Source organism: Prenolepis imparis, unplaced genomic scaffold (genome assembly GCF_030444845.1).
Source record: "Prenolepis imparis isolate NDT839.2.m4 unplaced genomic scaffold, iyPreImpa1.0 SCAF_8, whole genome shotgun sequence".
In the NCBI taxonomy this organism is placed as follows: Eukaryota; Metazoa; Arthropoda; class Insecta; order Hymenoptera; family Formicidae; genus Prenolepis; species Prenolepis imparis.
In genome coordinates this window covers 6,169,903-6,189,217 of record NW_028141166.1, presented here as the reverse complement: position 1 = coordinate 6,189,217, position 19,315 = coordinate 6,169,903, and the positions used below count along the sequence as shown (strand labels likewise).

Genomic DNA, 19,315 nt, shown 5'->3' with positions numbered 1-19,315 from the left:
ATAGCTCTTGTTGCGGAGCTCCGATATGTTACTTTTTTTATATATTTTGATATTTTCAAATTTATACTTTTTAAAGGATGCAGAGAGAGAATTTTATCTTATAATTTACCCTGAAAATCGTGGTGATTGTGGGATAATATGGTATGGAAAGAATTTTATGAGAATTTCTTTGATTAATATTTATTGCAATAAAAATAATAATATCTAATACAATAAAATATAAAATATGTTTGATTAATTTTGCTATGCAGTTTAATAAAATTAATCAAACGTGTTTTATATGTTAATTATTTTTATTGTGATAAATATTAATCAGAGAAATTCTCATAAAATTCTTTCCATACCATATTGTCCCACGATTATCATGATTTTCAGGGTAAATTCTAAGAGAAAATTCTCTCAGTGTGGTTATCGTAAACGCGAAAAAACCAATTTGATTTTTAATCCTTCTGTCAATGCAGAATTTTTATCTTTCCGTCAATGTATGAGTATTCGGGTACCAACTTGCGCTGCGACAACTTCTTTATAGCAGCTGCTAGGCATCGAACATTCTTTCTTGTTATATTTTAGGAGGTTTCCTTTTATATTTTGTTTTAAGCGGAAAAAAGTTGCAACGCATTTTTAAAATTGCTTTGGATACCTGAATACTCAATAATTTATTTAACAGAAGAGTTAAAACTCCGTAAAATAAGTTTTTACTTCAACATTAGGCGATTTTCAATATTAAGTATCAAGATTCTCAATCGCGTATTAATTAGCAATTCTTGAGAAAACAATCTCCTCTCTCAAAAAAGATTTATATATTTTTCTTTATGAAAAGAATCTCTGTAGAATCATTGCCAAGAAATAACATATATAAAAGAGAAACAAAATAATCGGTAAGACAAGCTGTATAGCACTTCCATTACAACTTAGTAAGAAATATATCCTCCTTATTCTTTCTCTCTCTGTCTCCCTCTTATTTCTTCCTAGCTTGAAGCTCGACGCCTCGTATCTCGATATTCGATTTTACAAGCAGTCAGCAACCAGACTGCTTGCTGGAATGCTTCCTTCGTGGTAAAAATCTAGAAAAACTCGTCGTCGCGAGTTAACGTCTAACTTGGTGATCCTCGAAACACGAACGAGCAATGTGACTTTCTCCATCGTCTTTGTGTTACGCGAAATCTTACTTGTTCTTTCACCCTCTGTCTCTTACATTCTCGTCTTTCCGTTTTCTCGTCCGTCTTAGAAAAAAGTTTCTACTTCGCGGCCAAATATCCGTAAAGATATTCCACGCACTCCCGACGATGTCGGATTTTACTCTGCGAACTTTGTTAGTAGTATAAAGTGTAACTGTGAAAATTATCATTATCAAAGTTGAAAGTACTGGGAACGAAGAGAAATAAACGATGCACGTTAACGAAATGCTGTTGTTGTCGGACTAATAACCATTGTTGTAACAGAAACTATAAAAGACAAACTAAAATCGAGATGTTTTTAAAACGTTTTTTAAATGCTCTTATATTATTGCACAATTTTTCATAGTACCGCATCTTTAATACAAAAGAAAAACTTTTTAATAAAAGACAAACTAAAATCGAGATGTTTTTTAAACGTTTTTTAAATACTTTTATATTATTGCACAATTTTTCATAGTACCACATCTTTAATACAAAAGAAAAACTTTTTAATAAAAGACAAACTAAAATCGAGATGTTTTTTAAACGTTTTTTAAATACTTTTATATTATTGCATAATTTTTCGTAGTACCGCATCTTTAATACAAAAGAAAAACTTTTTAATAAGAAGTTAAGAAAAAATATAATTTCTTTGTCTTTTCTAAATTTTAACTTTTTGAATAAATCAAGTATTGTTTAATACAAAAAAAGTTTTAATACAAAAAATGTAATTGATTTATTTAAAAAGTTAGAATTTAGAAAAGACAAGGGAATTATTTTTTTAACTTCTTTTTTAAAGATAATGCAATATAACGATCAAATTAAAATTTTTGTAAATTACATGTGCTTTATAATTCTTTTTCTAATATAAATATCCTTAATCCTTAGTAAAGAATATAATAAATTTTGTAAATTTTATGTACGCAGTTATAATTATATATTATATATTATCATTAATTGTAAAAATAAAAAACAGAAAACGTAAGATACTGAGAGAAACCTTTACACATATTCCTTCTTGCTTTTAATAAAACTTGTGACTTTCTCAGCGAATCGGAATAACGAAATATACTGTGCAAAACTCTAAACGAAAAAGAACGACGTATAATTACAATAGAAGCAACGAGAATTCGAGGATGTCCTATGTCCTGACTACTGGCTCGAGGATGTCATATGTCTCGACTATTGGCCTGTTACGGCTATAAATGCATATTTACGCCGATATGAGTCGTTATATTGGCAGGTTGGCTGGACGTCGATAACCCTGAGCGATGGCCCGAAACGGGAAAACGCCAGCGAATCGATTAAACAAAGTCACGAGTTACGATCGGAAACGGACAGATTGAATGCAAAAAGCGGAAAGAGAATCGCCAGATATGAAAATACGTAAATTTTGACGTTTGCGCCGCGTAAAACGCGCGGTCATCACGATCCGAATGAGCTATTCGCGCCGCGTTCGTATTTATAATAATAATTTATATATCACTATATTTGAATTGTCAGATAATATAATATACACAACGTTTTCAAACTTGCGGTTTATACTTAATACATTACAAAATATATATATCTCTCCATTAATATATTATTTGCTCTAACACTCGTATAATAAGGTATTAATTCTCTCGGTATTAAAAGACACAAAATAAAACTTATAATATTTGTAAGCCTAGCCTGATATAATTTTTTTAATTGTGATCACTGGCGGATCCTGGGGGGGGGGGGTTAAACCCCCCCCCCTGCAAATTAAAAGAAACAGTTTTACTGAATTTGTTTAAAAAATATAAATAAAGAAAAACAAACATTAAAGAACTATTGACGTCAGGATCCGCTAGTGTATATATATATAAGTATAAGATACACTGTAAATTATACTCATTACGCATTCAAGGAGTTAAGTATAGATTAAGTCAGACATAGGACGAAATGATGAGATAATTTCATTGCACGAAAATAATTAGGTGAAATTCTTTATGTCTATATAATATATATATAATATATATTATATCTATATAATATATATTATATCTATATAATACATATTATATCTATATAATATATATTATATAGATATAAAGAATTTCGCCTAATTATTTTCGTGCAACGAAATTATCTCATCATTTCGTCCTATGTCTGACTTAATCCAGACTTAACTCCTTGAATGCGTAATGAGTATATTTTCCAGTGTATCTTATACATACATATTGTATATATTAGGTATAGATATAAAGAATTTCGGCTAATTATTTTCGTGCAACGAAATTATCTCATTATTTCGTCGTATGTCTGACTTAATCTATACTTAACTCCTTAAATGCGTAATGAGTATAATTTACAGTGTATCTTATACTTATATATATATATATATATATATATATATATATATATATATTTCCAGTGTATCTTATACTTTTATATATATATATATATATATATATAAGTATAAGATACACTGGAAATTATACTCATTACGCATTTAAGGAGTTAAGTATAGATTAAGTCAGACATAGAACGAAATGATGAGATAATTTCGTTGCATGAAAATAATTAGGCGAAATTCTTTATACCTATATAATATATACAATATGTATGTATAAGATACACTGTAAATTATACTCATTACGCATTCAAGGAGTTAAGTTTAGATTAAGTCAGACATATGAAGAAATAATGAGATAATTTCGTTGCACGAAAATAATTAGGCGAAATTCTTTATACCTATATAACATATACAATATGTATGTATAAGATACATTGTAAATTATACTTATTACGCATTCAAGGAGTTAAGTATAGATTAAGTCAGACATAGGACGAAATGATGAGATAATTTCATTGCACGAAAATAATTAGGTGAAATTCTTTATATCTATATAATATATATATAATATATATTATATCTATATAATATATATGTATATATATATAATATATATTATATCTATATAATATATATTATATAGATACAAAGAATTTCGCCTAATTATTTTCGTGCAACGAAATTATCTCATCATTTCGTCCTATGTCTGACTTAATCCAGACTTAACTCCTTGAATGCGTAATGAGTATATTTTCCAGTGTATCTTATACATACATATTGTATATATTAGGTATAGATATAAAGAATTTCGGCTAATTATTTTCGTGCAACGAAATTATCTCATTATTTCGTCGTATGTCTGACTTAATCTAAACTTAACTCCTTGAATGCGTAATAAGTATAATTTCCAGTGTATCTTATACTTTTATATATATATATATATAATATATATATATAAAATATATATATAAAAGTATAAGATACACTGTAAATTATACTCATTACGCATTTAAGGAGTTAAGTATAGATTAAGTCAAACATAGAACGAAATGATGAGATAATTTCGTTGCATGAAAATAATTAAGCGAAATTCTTTATACCTATATAATATATACAATATGTATGTATAAGATACACTGTAAATTATACTCATTACGCATTCAAGGAGTTAAGTATAGATTAAGTCAGACATAGGACGAAATGATGAGATCATTTCGTTGCATGAAAATAATTAGGCGAGAAATTCTTTAAAAGAAACAGCTGAATTTGTTTAAAAAATATAAATAAAGAAAAACAAACATTAAAGAGCTATCGTTGATCCTGGAATTTGTTTAAAAAATATAAATAAAGAAAAACAAACATTAAAGAGCTATCGTTGATCCTGGAATAAAAGCTAATCATGAAACCAAAAATATTAAATAAAATAATTTTGCAAATCCCCCCCCCCTCCCTTTATCGACGTCAGGATCCGCTAGTGATTGTGATTAATATATGTTTTGAAATATTTAGTATACTGTAACTGCATATATTTTTTTATTGCATGTTACAGAATTGCCTCTCGCGACGGACTCGATTTCTACGAAATCGACGACGGCGGCAAAGCGATCTGTGCCGACGGATGCACCAATGCTGAATTACATCTTTGACACGCACAGCACCCTAAACAAGCATCAGCATCATCACGATCACAAATGGGGCCCGCACTTCGAAGGCGAGAGCTCCAATATTACGGTGCAGGCCGGCGCCAGTGTCACCCTCGACTGTAGGATATCTTTGCTACAAGACAAAACGGTAAGCGTAATTACAATTCGGTCATTTTCCGTTTCCTCTTCCGGTTTTTCCCTCCCCGTATTCTTCTCAGTCCGCGTCTTTTAATCACCGCTACGAATTCGCGCAATAATTCACGACTAATCTCGGAATATTTTGCCTTATTACGGCCCGGGTAAGCTACGTTTAGCTTATTATGATTAATCTGCTGGTGTTCTCGCGCACGCGCGCGAACGTTCGTACATTTTAAACTTTAAGGAACGAGTTTAAGGAGAGATTCGCGTAATCTCTGCCAGCAATCTGGTTATTTGCGTAATCTGCACGTAATAATTTAATACTGTAAATGCAAATACATTTTAGACTTTGCATAAATTAAAAAAAAGTTTGTCTTCATTTTTACTCGATATAAAGTGACAAGATAAAACTTTTGTAATCAATGCAAATATTTTTAATTACACGTTGTGTGTATTTTGATCGTAATTATTATAATTTGAAAATTTTCGCAAAAATAGAGATAATATATTTAATCACGAAACCAAGTTTTATTGCAAGGCTACGACGGTTGTATTTTCAACTACTCCCACGTTCATTTGGAATGCATTTATTGCTGCTCGTAATGCAGTAACAAACCGTTTCCGCATTAGCCCCAAACTATAGAACAAATTATGCGGTCAGATATCGGTTGTGTACGCATGAATCTCTCTTGCTCTCTTGAACAGATAATATCCTGTTACCTGGTAGCAAATTACACTATAGTTAACCAATATACCGGGAATTGTGGATTATGTAAAACTAATTATGTGCGTATAATGTTACAAATCCTTTTTTATATAAATACATTATTATATATTATTATTATAAATTTTTATTTATTAAAATGTATGAAAAAACATTGATATATCATTTTCTGCACATTTTTTTGCATTATTCTTTGCACTTTCGAATAAAATTAATGTTAATATATATCTGTCGCAGCTTCAAAACTCGACTTTGCACTCGCATCTTTGTACTTTAATAATGTCGAACAATCGCGAATCTCTAAGCGCACCAATAATACTCGATTAATGTTCATAGATGTTCATATAGAAGATGCATGATACATAATATATCTAACGGTGTTACTCGGCAACACATTATTCAATTTCTGTTACGTGATTAAATCGGCATCCTCCATTTCGCGTTCACCTCAATTTACCCCCTCACGTAAACACGTACAAATCTGGATTGATCGGTTTCAATTTCCTGCAAATTGCTACCATAATACGATCTTAAAGACAAAATACATGTTATGATGAAGAAAAGGCAAGCGCGCACTTCATCTCGATCGGAAAATTATTTACTCCTCATGAGACTATTAACACTGATATCTACTTGCTAAAAGAACTTCGCGAACCCGAAAATTCGGATTTTTATGAAACTTTACACACATATGGGGGAGATAAATAGATAAATTTAGAAATTTTTCTAATTACGGCCTAAAAGCAATTTTAAGGGGTGAAATCTTATATATAGAGCGGCTTTTCTCACAATCAGTATATTTTTAAAAGTATTTGAAATATCAAAAAATGTTTTATTCAAAAGTTTTATAATAAGAACACTTCTATTTAATCGCATTAATAATATTTTTAAAAAATAATTAAAAATTGTTTTAATCTTTAAAAAAAAATTTTTTTTTTAAATTGTATTAATGTAGTTAAATAGAGATGCTTTACATATGTGAGAAGTGGTTTCACCTTTTAAAATATATAATTTTTAAGCCATAACTAAAAAAAATTTCTAAATTTATTTATTTATCTTTCTTACATGTGTAAAGTTTCATCAAAATCAGAATTTTCGGATTCGCGAGATTCCCTTGTAAGATTGGTTTATTATCGACATGAGTACATAATTGATAATTAAGTGAAATAATTCTTATTTGCAATGTATTTAACAATTGTCGATCGTCGCAAGATTGCAATAAAAATATTAATTGCAATTCGTGAAGATAAAAGCATGGAGAATAAAATTTTGATTCCCTGCTATCGAAAGAATGAATTTTTTCTTAGAGAATAAATAACATCAGATTGCACTTTGTATACAAAATGCACAACAAGGGTACGTGAGAATTGTCGATACAACCGAATAAAATCCGAATACGAATCTATCTACCTGTTGATATTTTGTAGGCGTTTTTTTTTCCTGATATTGGTCGACAATATTGGTTAGACATATTGAAGGGGAGATTCTATCAGGTCCTCCCTCTGCATAATCTAGTATAAATAACAAAAATATCGCTAAAGGTCATTGACAGACATTGCGATGTAATTTGGGACTAATTAAAATTTTTTTAAAATTTGAAATTGCAGGTATCCTGGTTGCGACGGCAGGAGAGTAGCGAGAAGATGAGTCTGCTGACAGTGGGCCAGACCACGTATACGGGTGATAAGAGGTACACCATTGAATTTCAGTATCCGGACAATTGGCGTCTGCGTATCAAGCGTGTTAACAGCAGCGACGAGGGTCAGTACGAGTGTCAGATCAGCACCCATCCGCCAAAGTTCATTCATATTAACCTACACATCAACGGTAAGTGATAATACGCACCTAACACAGTTGCCGTCTAATATCAACGTCGAGATTGTAACGGTGATAGTGTTCGTAGTAGTCAATTGCCCAAAAGAGAACGATAACACAGTGTAGACTTCTGCACGTTTCTGCGATATACGATTCGCTTTGTAATAAAATTAATGTGCTTTTTGCATATCCTCCCCTCCGTGGATTTAAATTCCACATGTAAAATGTCATTCGTGAATATTTCTAGCAGAATTCCTTTTGAGCAATCTGACACAATTATTTTATCCTCTTAAAAGAAGCGGAGCAAAGAGCGAAAATTTCTCCACTATTTATTCTCCCGAGTTTACATATCTCCTCTCTCCATTTAACACCTTTTTGTTTCTACCCGCGTCGTGCCTGGGTTTGAAACGGAAATTTAACGACGAGTAGAAATGTAAAAGAGATTAGATAGCTGAAGTGATTGTGATGTGGATTTTTCTTCGATTTCGGAATGAAAGATTATTTGACGAGACGCAAAGAATTATATCCTTTAATCCATGGCAAGAATAGCTATGAATATAAATATATATAATTCAAATTTAAATATATATTGTATAATAGTTAGTAATAAAACCAAGAACCCCCCGAAATAAAAGACTGACACGATAGAAAATTTTGCTCTTGAATCTCTTTCTCTAATGCTCGTTCGTGCTTATATTTAAATTAGTGGAAAGCCAAAAAAAGAAAAGCGATATGTCGCCGGAGGGCGATCCAATAAGCGATAAAAAACGAAAGAAGCTCGAATTGGGAGATTTTGCTAGCAATCGGATAAATCGACTTGGTGTTCTTGCGGTAGATATCGCTTAAAAGGATAATTGAAAACGAACCTTAGCTGAGATAAACGGGAACCGGAGGAAAGAGAAAATCCACGGTCGTGTCCGGTTCGGAAGGATCGGTAGAGTGGAAAGCGGAAGAACTTCATCTCGCTCTAGAACTCGGGACGAAATCGAGATGTGTCGAGCCATCCGGCAAAATGAGGGGGATACGAGGGCGAAATGGCAGCCAGAAGGGAACTGGAGCGAGAAATGGACAACGGAATGGTTGCAAACGGCAGGAAGATTTTAATAAACGTGGGGCGGAGGGAAAGGAAAAATTGCATAATTTTTAAGTCTAACGGTGGACAATATAAGACTGTGTCTTTCTCTTGAAAACGACAATAAACCTCAGAAAATGGGAGTAAAGATGGGTTAGGGATTTATTAAAAAAGTTTTCTTTTTTTTAATTATAACTTCAGATGACGTAAAAAATTAACAATTAGTGCAATTTTTAATCAGAATCTTTTTGTGTTCTACAATCACGTATATATATCTCAGACTCTGCGTAAAAACGTACCAAAGATTCTCTAATGGATTTATTCGTAGATAAAAATGTGACCTCGCGCACTAGTTTCGCCGGATCACATAAAATTACAAGCTTACGTAGATAAAAAAAAAAGAAGTATCGGAACGGATTTTTTCTCTTTTACTTATTTCCTGGTTCACGCGCCTTTGCCGATGTGAGATTATATCGTAAGCTTCCGCTTCCCTATAATACGTGGGATGAGATGAGAATGTAGCTTCCTCGTGTTACAGCGGGAAATTTTCTAATGCGAGTTCAAAGGGATTATCTGCTTAACGTCCCCTCCGTATTCTTATTCCGGTGCATTCCTCCATTTCCGTAATTTGTCAAAATGATAGCGTTCGTCGATTACATCTTGGAAGAGTGACGTATGTGTTTATATTTTTTTAATACAAATAATTATTATTATATATAATAATTATTGTTAATTATTAATATATATATTATTAATAATTACATATATATTATTATTATACATTATATATAATTATTATTATTTCTTTTTCGCGGCGACACGGACGCGACTTTTATTAGCCATTTATTTTGCGCTCCTAATTATGGAGATATCACCCGATATTCAATTAAAGTTTACAATTAAAGTTTAATCGTTCCGTGCTACCGGCGCCTTTATACGCCCGGTTTTCACGCGATCATAACGCAATTTATAACATTCGATACCGTCAAATATCATAAAGAAAGGACGATGCATCGTCGGATAGCACGCTCTCATTGACCACCCGGTGCAATCAATTCTCTTTTCGTATCTGTTTAACTTTGAAAGTTAAATTGCGGCGGGCACAATTGTCTATTGTGCGAATCTTGTAATCACGATTTCACCGATGTATCACGTTTGCATCGTACAATAATTAACGCGCGTGACGTGAATGCATCCCGCCCGACTATTGTCGCATCGTTGCAATCGATTATCAATGCATTTATTTTTCGATTGGCGTGAGAAAATTGCGAAATATTACATGAATGGGCATAAATTTGAGGAGACAAAGAGAGAGAGAATTTTGATTTAGTTTTGTATTAATTAATTTGTTTATTTATTCCTTGACGTATTAATTTATTTATCCCTTGATGCATTAATTTATTTATTTATTTATCCCTAAATGAAACTGTCCGCAAATATTTACAGTTAATGCAAATACAAATAAGGTAATCGTAAAGGTAATTTCTCGGTGACACTTGCATTCAGCAAGCCAAAATATGGTCGTTTTCGCTAAGACGAGCGCACGTAAAACGAAGGATCAACACTTAATCTAGAAGAGAGGAGACCGAGACTGCGCGAGATGAAGTAGCTAAGATATTTTGGTATGCAGTCCTTTCTCCTCGACCTCCACCTGTCATCTGTCTTCCTATGCAGCCAATCTCTCTGGCAATTTAGTCGACGCGTGTCCCTTCCATCAAGATGTTAGTAAAAGAAAGAATGGGAGAGATTTAGCGCTTACAATATATACACAAGGAATTTTATAGCTAATATAACATTTGTGAAGCAACTTAATTTTTCTTTTGAATTTAAAAGAGAAACGTTGTTAATGTCTTTCTCCTGATTCTCAGTTTTATATATGTATATATTAACAACGAGAGAGAAACTTTCAAGTTTTATTTTTATTATATGAATAAAGATAGTCTTTTTAAATTGATATTAGGAAATTTTAGTGCGCGCTTCAGTTTTTTCACTGAAAAATAATTTCATCTGCATATAATAAATTTCACTCGCGTCATTTATGATTAAACCAAAATTTCATGCTATAATACAATATTAAACACAGATAAGTTTTTTTTTTTCAAACATATAGTTTTAAGTTTCGTTATTTGTACTAACTGCGAAAATATGTAATACCTCGGAATTTGCGAGCGTTAACGCGGAATTACATCGCGTGAAGAAGAAAGAAGGAGAAAATTAACGAAAAACGTGTTTCCACACATGGAAAAATGGAGTGGAAGGGGAAGAAAAATTTTTGTATCGCGTTGCTTAAAAGCTGGCGGAATAAAACGTGGCGTACCTCAGATAGGGAAAAACGTAAAGGAAAAAAAGGGCGAAAGAGAAAAGGGCGAGCGCGAGAGAGATTACATTTCGCGTGATATTCATGAGGTCGGGCACCCCAGCGTCCAAGGGGGGAGGAGGGGGAGGACTCTGATCTATCTGCAAAACGTTTCCCCTTTTCGTGATTTTCTTTCGGCAGCCATACATTGCTCTCGGCTCCGTAGACGCGATATAGCCACGCAAGTAGGTAAATAGGTAGCCAGTATCAGAGAGAGGGAGAGAGTTGGAAATGGTCCAGTCGAGGGAAGACGTCGATGGGAATATATGAATGAATGGAACTCGATCGCGTTTGGGTACTCCATCGTGTGGACAACCCAATGACGTCAATATGAGAGATATTTATTGGTCCATAAAGTTAAATATTTGAAGTCGAATTCGATGTAATCCAATATCACACTCGTATATACGGCCGAATTTCATGACGCGCAAATTGCCGCAACGAACTTTCAGCAAATAATGTTGATTGCGTTATAGAATATAAGAATCTCTCTTTCTTTCTCTTAAGTAAAAAAAATACCGTAAAATATAAGATATATATTGCACCAACAACGACAATGATAAACGTGCATTAAAGCAAATAATGATAAATAACAAAAATAAAATAGTAAATAATAAAATAATTAAAAAATGTAAATAATAAATTGCGTATATTTTATTAATAAAATTAACCCATCTAAAAAAAGTTCCAGTTTCGATCAATTGTCTCTTTGTTTTTTACCGATTAATTTTGTCAACGTTAATAATAGAACATGCTTTTTTTACTGATGCTTTATCTCGTGATTTAATTTTTCATATTGTTTATACGTGAAAAAAATGCGACATGTAAATTTTGCGAGATAAAAGTGATTTCGCATTAATACAGATTTGTTGTGAATAAATTAGTTTCAGCTGCAGCAATGCTGTAACAATGCTATCATAATAATGGGATGATTTGTTTACAAGAGTTTGACGAGAGATATATATGTTTCGTATAAACTACATCGCGCATATATAACTTTCGCGCAAAGCTGCGATGTTTAAATCAAACGTTAGTAAGTACTTTTACCTCAATATAGTGATTCCAAAACTTCTTGTAAGAGGATAAAAACTTTTAGGAAAATGCGCTTGCATAGGAAGCTTCCAAGTTCTGACTACGATGCCAATCTTTTCTTTTTTCTCCTTCATCGAAATTATAACTTCAAATATACTCAAATGTTCGCCACGTAAAGAGATAATGATGCTCTCTTGGAAAGTGTATTATTCTCTTTCTTCATACAATGAAAGGCGAATCATTATTGAATCTGAGTCTTCTTTTATCTTTTTTTTTCGATATTTCGATATTGTGAATCGAATTTATTGTTAGGTTTTATTTTTTTGCCTGTAACACGTTCCACGTTCGAATTTCAGCACCGTCCGTCCAAATAGTGGACGCCCTGGGCGAACCATTGCGGGACAAGTACTACGAGGCTGATAGCACCATCGAACTACAATGCGTCGTACGTCATATAGCGATGCAGGTGCAATACAGCGTCGTCCAGTGGCTTCACGGCAACAGAATCTTGAACTATGATACGACAAGAGGCGGCATCAGGTAACTCAAACGTCCTTAACTATCGCCTTCTTTTTCTGCTCCTTAGTGTCGGCTACAAAAAAATTGTGTTCTCAAAGTGAGAGGACTATATAGTATAAAATCCCTCTTAACAAAAAAGGAGCTTTCCAACAGAAACACACATAAACACAATGTCAAATGGTTATCAAATAGAACAATTTTCGGGATTTTTTAAAATTCTCTATTCGATATTGTGTGTATGTTTTCTTGCTGGGAAGCGCCCATTCCTTCTAGAACATCCTCTAAAAATATATTCTTTGTTAATAAGGTCTAAAGACCTTCCTCTCTTAAAATAAAAAGACTTTTTGACGTCTATTTTAAAATAAGATATAATAAAATAAAACTAAACAAAACTAAAAATAAGTGAGAAATTTTTTTAAAATGAGAACACAATTTTTTCAGTGTAAGAGCTTGGTATTCTTATGTGACAATCCTTCATTAATCTGCTCATTAGTCAATTTACATTTAACTTCGCATTTTAAAAAAGCGACCCTTCTCTCTATCCTTCATTTATTAAGCGCTTGACTTATATCTCACAAACTGAAATATCGATACATTTTATCCTGTGACACTATATGCACGAAAGGCAGACGTATAAAAAGATGTATAATTTTAGCGATATATTTCAAGAGATTTTGAGAGAGAAGAAGAGAGGAGAATGTGTGGAGTGAAATTTTCGCGTTATGCGAAAAGGTTTTAAAGCTTAATAACTCCATTATTCGAAATTTGCTCGCGCTAAGTCGTTCTAGCTCGAAATGCTTCTTGGTAAATACAGGAAATGCATAATCTAAGCGTCAGGCAAACTTGACGCGGTTATGCGAGCGGAGTGTAATTAATTCGCGAAACTTTTCCTTGTTTGACGAGCATTTACGCGCAGTTGAAAGACCCTGTGTCAACTGGTGGCGGAAACGGTCTGGAAAAGTCGAATCTAGATCGCGCATGCAATTATTATTCCTAGTACGTCTGGAAATCGAGGAGCGTTTCAAAGGCTACGAAGCGTTAAAAAATACGACTCGCTTTCTCTCATTGTCGTGAATTATATGTTATTATAGATTCCTGCAAGAGTTGGCTGGAACAGTAGAATTTCCACGGGCTGATTCTGGAGCATAAGAATTCATTATCCGCGATCCGTATAATAGCGAACGCCGTTCAGCTGTCGCGCTGAATAAAACTTAGGCAGAAATAAGAAAAAGCCGAGAGCGAGCGCAAGACACGCCGTCACGTATATTAAGCTTCATTAATATATAGTTCGTTTTACGTCACGGATCAATGAGATGTGGATACAAAGCATTCCATTATGCAGCGTATTTCGCGATTCGTTTTCAAGAGCTTGAAAATTTCACGGAAAGTCGGAAAAAGGAACTCGCAAAATTTTATCCCATTAATAAGTTGTCGCGTATTCGCGTTTTTCTTGTCTCGTCCAGCAGCGCTTTTGTTAAACATGATAAACGATGATAATTCATCAAGCTGAATTATGTCTACAGCTGTGTGGAATTCAAAAGAACCGAACAAAATGAAAAATTTGACATCCGCGATGAGTGTGTAGCGATCATACTTTCGTGTCTTCGATAATTTATTTACTTTATTGCTATGCAAAAAAGAGACGTCAAATTCGAGAATTTGTTTCTTCTCTAATTTAAATGTAAAAAATTTATTGTTCTCTAATATAAATATCATTTGCACGCAAATAATATTATATGGATGGCCATTTTAATGTCCCACCCCTTAAATATTTTTTCTCCTATATGTTTTAAAAAAATGTTTTGCATAAGAATTGTTTGACATTAAGGGAAACACAAGAATTAGTTTACAGATGGTATCACTTTCAAGATATTCACTAATTATTACTTTTTTAAAATGGAAACTGATTTTTTTTATTAAAAATTGCAAGTCTCGTCGAAACAAATTTAGCTATATTAAGATTTTTCTTCATTTTTCCCTGAGTTACACAATTTTTTAATTTTGAAATATTAATGTTCCGCAAACATGTCGAGAGTTACTTTCTGCTCCAATTAAATTTTATTTCGTGTACTTATTCCAACAATAATATTCAATAGTTATATCGCATAATTCTTCTCAAATTAAAAAAAATTGTGCAGCTCGTGGAAAAATCAAGAAAATCGTTAACTAACTACATATCCACGAAAAATATCCGCGAAAAATATTTCCCTTTGGGAAAAAAACACTGAGATTTTCACATTTTTATTTTTCGTGTAAAGCATTTTTAGAGAAGTTTATATTTACGTATCAGCGCGTCGATGAGAACCGAACGATGAACGTCATCGCTTCCAATACGTCCTTTCCCGGACTCGCGAGAGAGAGAGAAAGAGACAGATTTCCTCGAGCATCGGAATGCAAGAATCCTCGAAGGACCCGAAAATACGTGCCGGTACAGCGCTCACATGGAGACGGTGGTTGTATACGATGGTTGATGACAGCAGCCTCGGAACGGCGGCGTGTCGAGAAAGGCTTGGGTGTTCGGAGGGTAGGTACTCTCTCTCTTTCTCTCTCTCTTGGTCGAGACCGACGCTTCTATGGGCCCGTTCTGACAGTAAAGTTAGATGCCGGCGAAACACACGGCGGGACAGTAAATGAAATTAGTTTGCGTTGCGCGCTTCTGTACATACATAGGACGGGCTGTACATACACGAGGTCGTGGTTCTCTCGTTGCTGGAGGAACGGAGGAATAGCGGTCCCTCTGCGATCTCTACCCGGCAGCCATGCAGCGAGACGCTAAACATTTTGTCCCGCCCGACGCATAATATTAATTAGCACCTTTTTGAGAATCCGATTAAAGGGAAAATAAAAGGAAATTAAATTAAAATTATCTTTTCGCGAATTTCGCAAAAGCTGATTTTTTTAGCGTCTCTCTTGGGGGATTCCTATGTATATCGTGTGTGTATCTCTAGTTCTTTTTTCTAGAATTCTGTGTCTCCGTCACGACAATTTTTTAAACTTGTTTTGGTATCTGCGAACGCTCGTTGCACGAGTCGTTCCCCGGGCTACATCCTGTGGGAACCGAAATGTCAAATATCGTTTTCTCTCTCTCTCTCTCTCTTTCTTGTTCGCTCACATGGGACGTATGACCCTGCGTAAACCGCAGACCGTAAACACGTTGCACATAGAACTGCTGCAGTGCCATGGCACTCGTTTGCCCAACGTAGCAGCGTCTGGGTGAGAATTATTGCTATCTCGCTTAATTTAACCTTTCGTTTAATTAATCACCCAACGTCGACCCCCGAACCTCCCTCCTGCCCTCTTTTCTCCCATCCCCATAATTTAACGACGCGTCGCTGATGGCCTCGTACTTTTAGATATCCTCTCCCCATTGTCGGTTCCAGTGCAAAAAAAGACGAACAATGCTGCGGTATTCCGAAAGAATTTTCGTTCGGAGTCAAAAGGAAGATAGTAATTTTCATAGAAACTTTTTACATGAAATTACGTATTCGCGTCGGTGAAATTGAAAATGCGTGATACTCCGAAAACAATAGACATCTAGTTTTAAAATAATATTACTAAAGAGAGAATTGTATATTTTATTATATATGTATGTTATATTTTACGTAATCTTTTATTGGGTGAAATTTAATTTTTTTTTATTTCTGGCGTGCACAGAAAATTTGGAAATTATCTTGTTTCTCGACAATATATGTATGTATATTTCAAAACTACGAATGCAGAGTACGAAAAATTTTCTCACTCAACTTATTGAAATCTTGAAGAAGAATTAATCATTAGAATGCATACTAATTGTTACCACTCTCCAAAGTGGCGATATAACCATTAAGGATTAATCGAATTAGTTGCCGGAGCGTTATTCAGTTTAAAGGCAATGTGACAATAAATTTATTGCGCTTAACATGGCGTTTAATCCATTAAATTACACTAGAACCCTTGACGGCGTAACAGTTGTGAGACATAAGAGGGGAAGAGAGAGGAAGGGTGGAAATAGCATTTTATACACAGTGTCAAATTACATTAAATTTTCGGAATCGTAATTAAAGCTCCAGTTACGACAACGACGACTAGTAATGCACAAAAGCGTAGCCAGGTAGTTGACCAGCGTTAAATCGAATTTTCCGCGCCGTCGAAAATAAACGTTATGTTTACGATCTATCTTAATTTATCCGCAATATAACTTCTGACCCAATCTACGTCGTGATGAAAGACATACTGCCCACTTGGATTTATTAATGATCAGCCTTTCGTATACTTTGGTTTCCTTTGTCAGGGTAACGGCGATCCATCAAGTGTCAGCTGACTCTTACACGCGATATGAAATTAAAATAAAGAGTAATATGACAGGCAATTGCAGAAGAAGATAGCACTGCTTATATTAGAAAGTATTTGTAGGATATTTCGGTCAATATTCTTCTGTCCATAGTGAAACTAAGTTTGATTTTTACTTAGATTCTCTTCAGACAAGGTAGGCAATTAACTTACAATTAGTTGCAGAACAAGCTAGGTAGACAACTAACCCATCAATATAATACATCGATACTTGAAGATGCGCGTATTTGTGTGACCTATATACTATCCAATTTATTCTGGGAAAATGAGCCGAGAATATTGAAAAATAAAAAGAGAGTGACAACTATGGAACAGATTGAAATGGAATTGATGTTTACAGCTAAGATACTGAAGATACGATGAAGCTCGAATATGTTAGAAGAACAAAAGAAGTGTCACATAAAAACTTGTTTAAATTTCGAGAACCTTATATGAATCGCACTAATTGTAAATGAAAAAGAGGAGAACGTATTAACTTTTATCAGAAAATTACTATTTGATTCATTTTTTTCTTTTATTGAGTGATTTCGAATAAGAAGTCTTCTATTTATATGTTTTAAAGTCTACAGTATAATTTTAATTCTTTAATTAAATTATTAATGAAAGAACACAAAATATCTATTTTAGCGTTTATTTAATTTTTTTTCTATAAAGAGAGTGATTCTAAATAAGTGCGAAAAATTTTAGGAGATGATTCTTTGTCGAAAATTAAAGAGAAGGTCTCTTTCACATAAACATATATAATCCAATATCCCTCCCTGAGAAGTTACAAAGGAGGAGATAAAAATTAGGTTTTTATTTTTTTTCTCAACTTTTATATAGGAGTATATGTTTGTACGAAAGACCCTCCTTAATTTTCGACAAAGAATCATCTCTTAAAATTTTTCATACATATTTAGAATCACCCTGTATATGTATTCTTTCGTGCAATCGGGAAATTAAACGCATAAAGATACAAAAAAACAATTCGTAATTAGCATGATAAATTGTCATTTCCATTTCGCGTGGTTTCATACGTCGCCGAGACACGTAGCGAGGACATTAATAGATTGATTATTGAACTTATTTTACATAGCAAATGCCGCGTCGGCCGGCAAAAAGCGTATTTGTCGCGTGTCGACACCGTTGTTGAATGATAAATGACTGGTATTATACGGTACCAATGCGTTTCGACTGATTGCGTCGCAGCTAGAGAAATAGCTAATCGCTTATATAACGTTAACAGCCGCATCAATTCATCGATCAAAGTAATGTCCCGCGCAATTAATCATTGTTATTCCGGCTGCGTTACGTTTACCAATCTGTATTGTCAATTTCCGAACGAAGTCGCGAAGAAAAAAAAAGATAATCGAATCTCGGTTATCTCTCGTGCATCTGCATGTTACGCGAAGATGTGTGAAAAATTCGAATTTCACGCTCTTAAATAAATCCATCTATTGGTGAAAGATAAAAAAAAGATGAAGTAACGAGGCTAACAAGATTATAAAGAAATATAAATGTCTTGTCCCCCTCACTTTCTCCCCCTTTCTCTTTCTCTCTACCTATCTAAACAATGTTTAATTTAGTACGCGATCCTCTCAATGTCACAATTATTTTATAAATTCCGCGCACTTGGTCCATTGTGATTTATTATCGTAAAATTATTAAAATTGTCATACATACATGTATGTATAGAGCAAAGTTTTCACCATGCGACATTAATCCTATTACTTAAACCAGCGGCTCGACTTTATTCGCAAAATACGCAGTAATACGCGCTGGACGAAATGTTGAACTACTTTTGTAAGTAAAATACGATGTTAAATCTTTTGAAGCTACTGCGAAATTAAAACAAAAAAATTATTTATAGTACAATAATCATATAATAATAAAGATGTAATAGATTCGCGTATTTATAGCTATATTTAAAACTCATCCATATATATTTAACAAATGTTAACATTAAACTTGTGTTTTTTTTTTTTTTTATTGAAGCTACAGACGCGTATTCATGATTATTAAACTCGAACATATTTTTATGCTGACACATGTTTATGAAATGACTTTACAATTATGCTTCTTGCGTTTTTTAATAGTCGCATACTTAAGTTTTATTTTTTTTATAAACTTTTAAAGATATTTTTATAATTTTTTTTTAAATCTGAAGATTATTTTCAAGTCTTTTTAATGATGGAAACCTATATTGCATCAGCACGCAATACTGCGTGGTC

General features: G+C 33.4%; 2 protein-coding genes across 3 annotated transcripts in view; one reads left to right on the top strand and one right to left on the bottom strand.

Annotated features, from left to right (window-relative positions):
• The window catches only part of LOC145939405 (uncharacterized), a 263,176-nt gene that overhangs the window by 199,733 nt on the left and 44,128 nt on the right, over window positions 1-19,315 (bottom strand). The window lies entirely within an intron of this gene.
• The window catches only part of LOC145939422 (gonadotropin-releasing hormone receptor), a 226,649-nt gene that overhangs the window by 166,436 nt on the left and 40,898 nt on the right, over window positions 1-19,315 (top strand). For both annotated transcript variants that reach the window (XM_083043724.1, XM_083043723.1), the window contains 3 exons: window positions 5,027-5,268; window positions 7,590-7,809; window positions 12,614-12,797. In XM_083043724.1, the coding sequence (XP_082899850.1) occupies window positions 5,027-5,268; window positions 7,590-7,809; window positions 12,614-12,797 (646 nt within the window). The remainder of the gene's footprint in view (window positions 1-5,026; window positions 5,269-7,589; window positions 7,810-12,613; window positions 12,798-19,315) is intronic.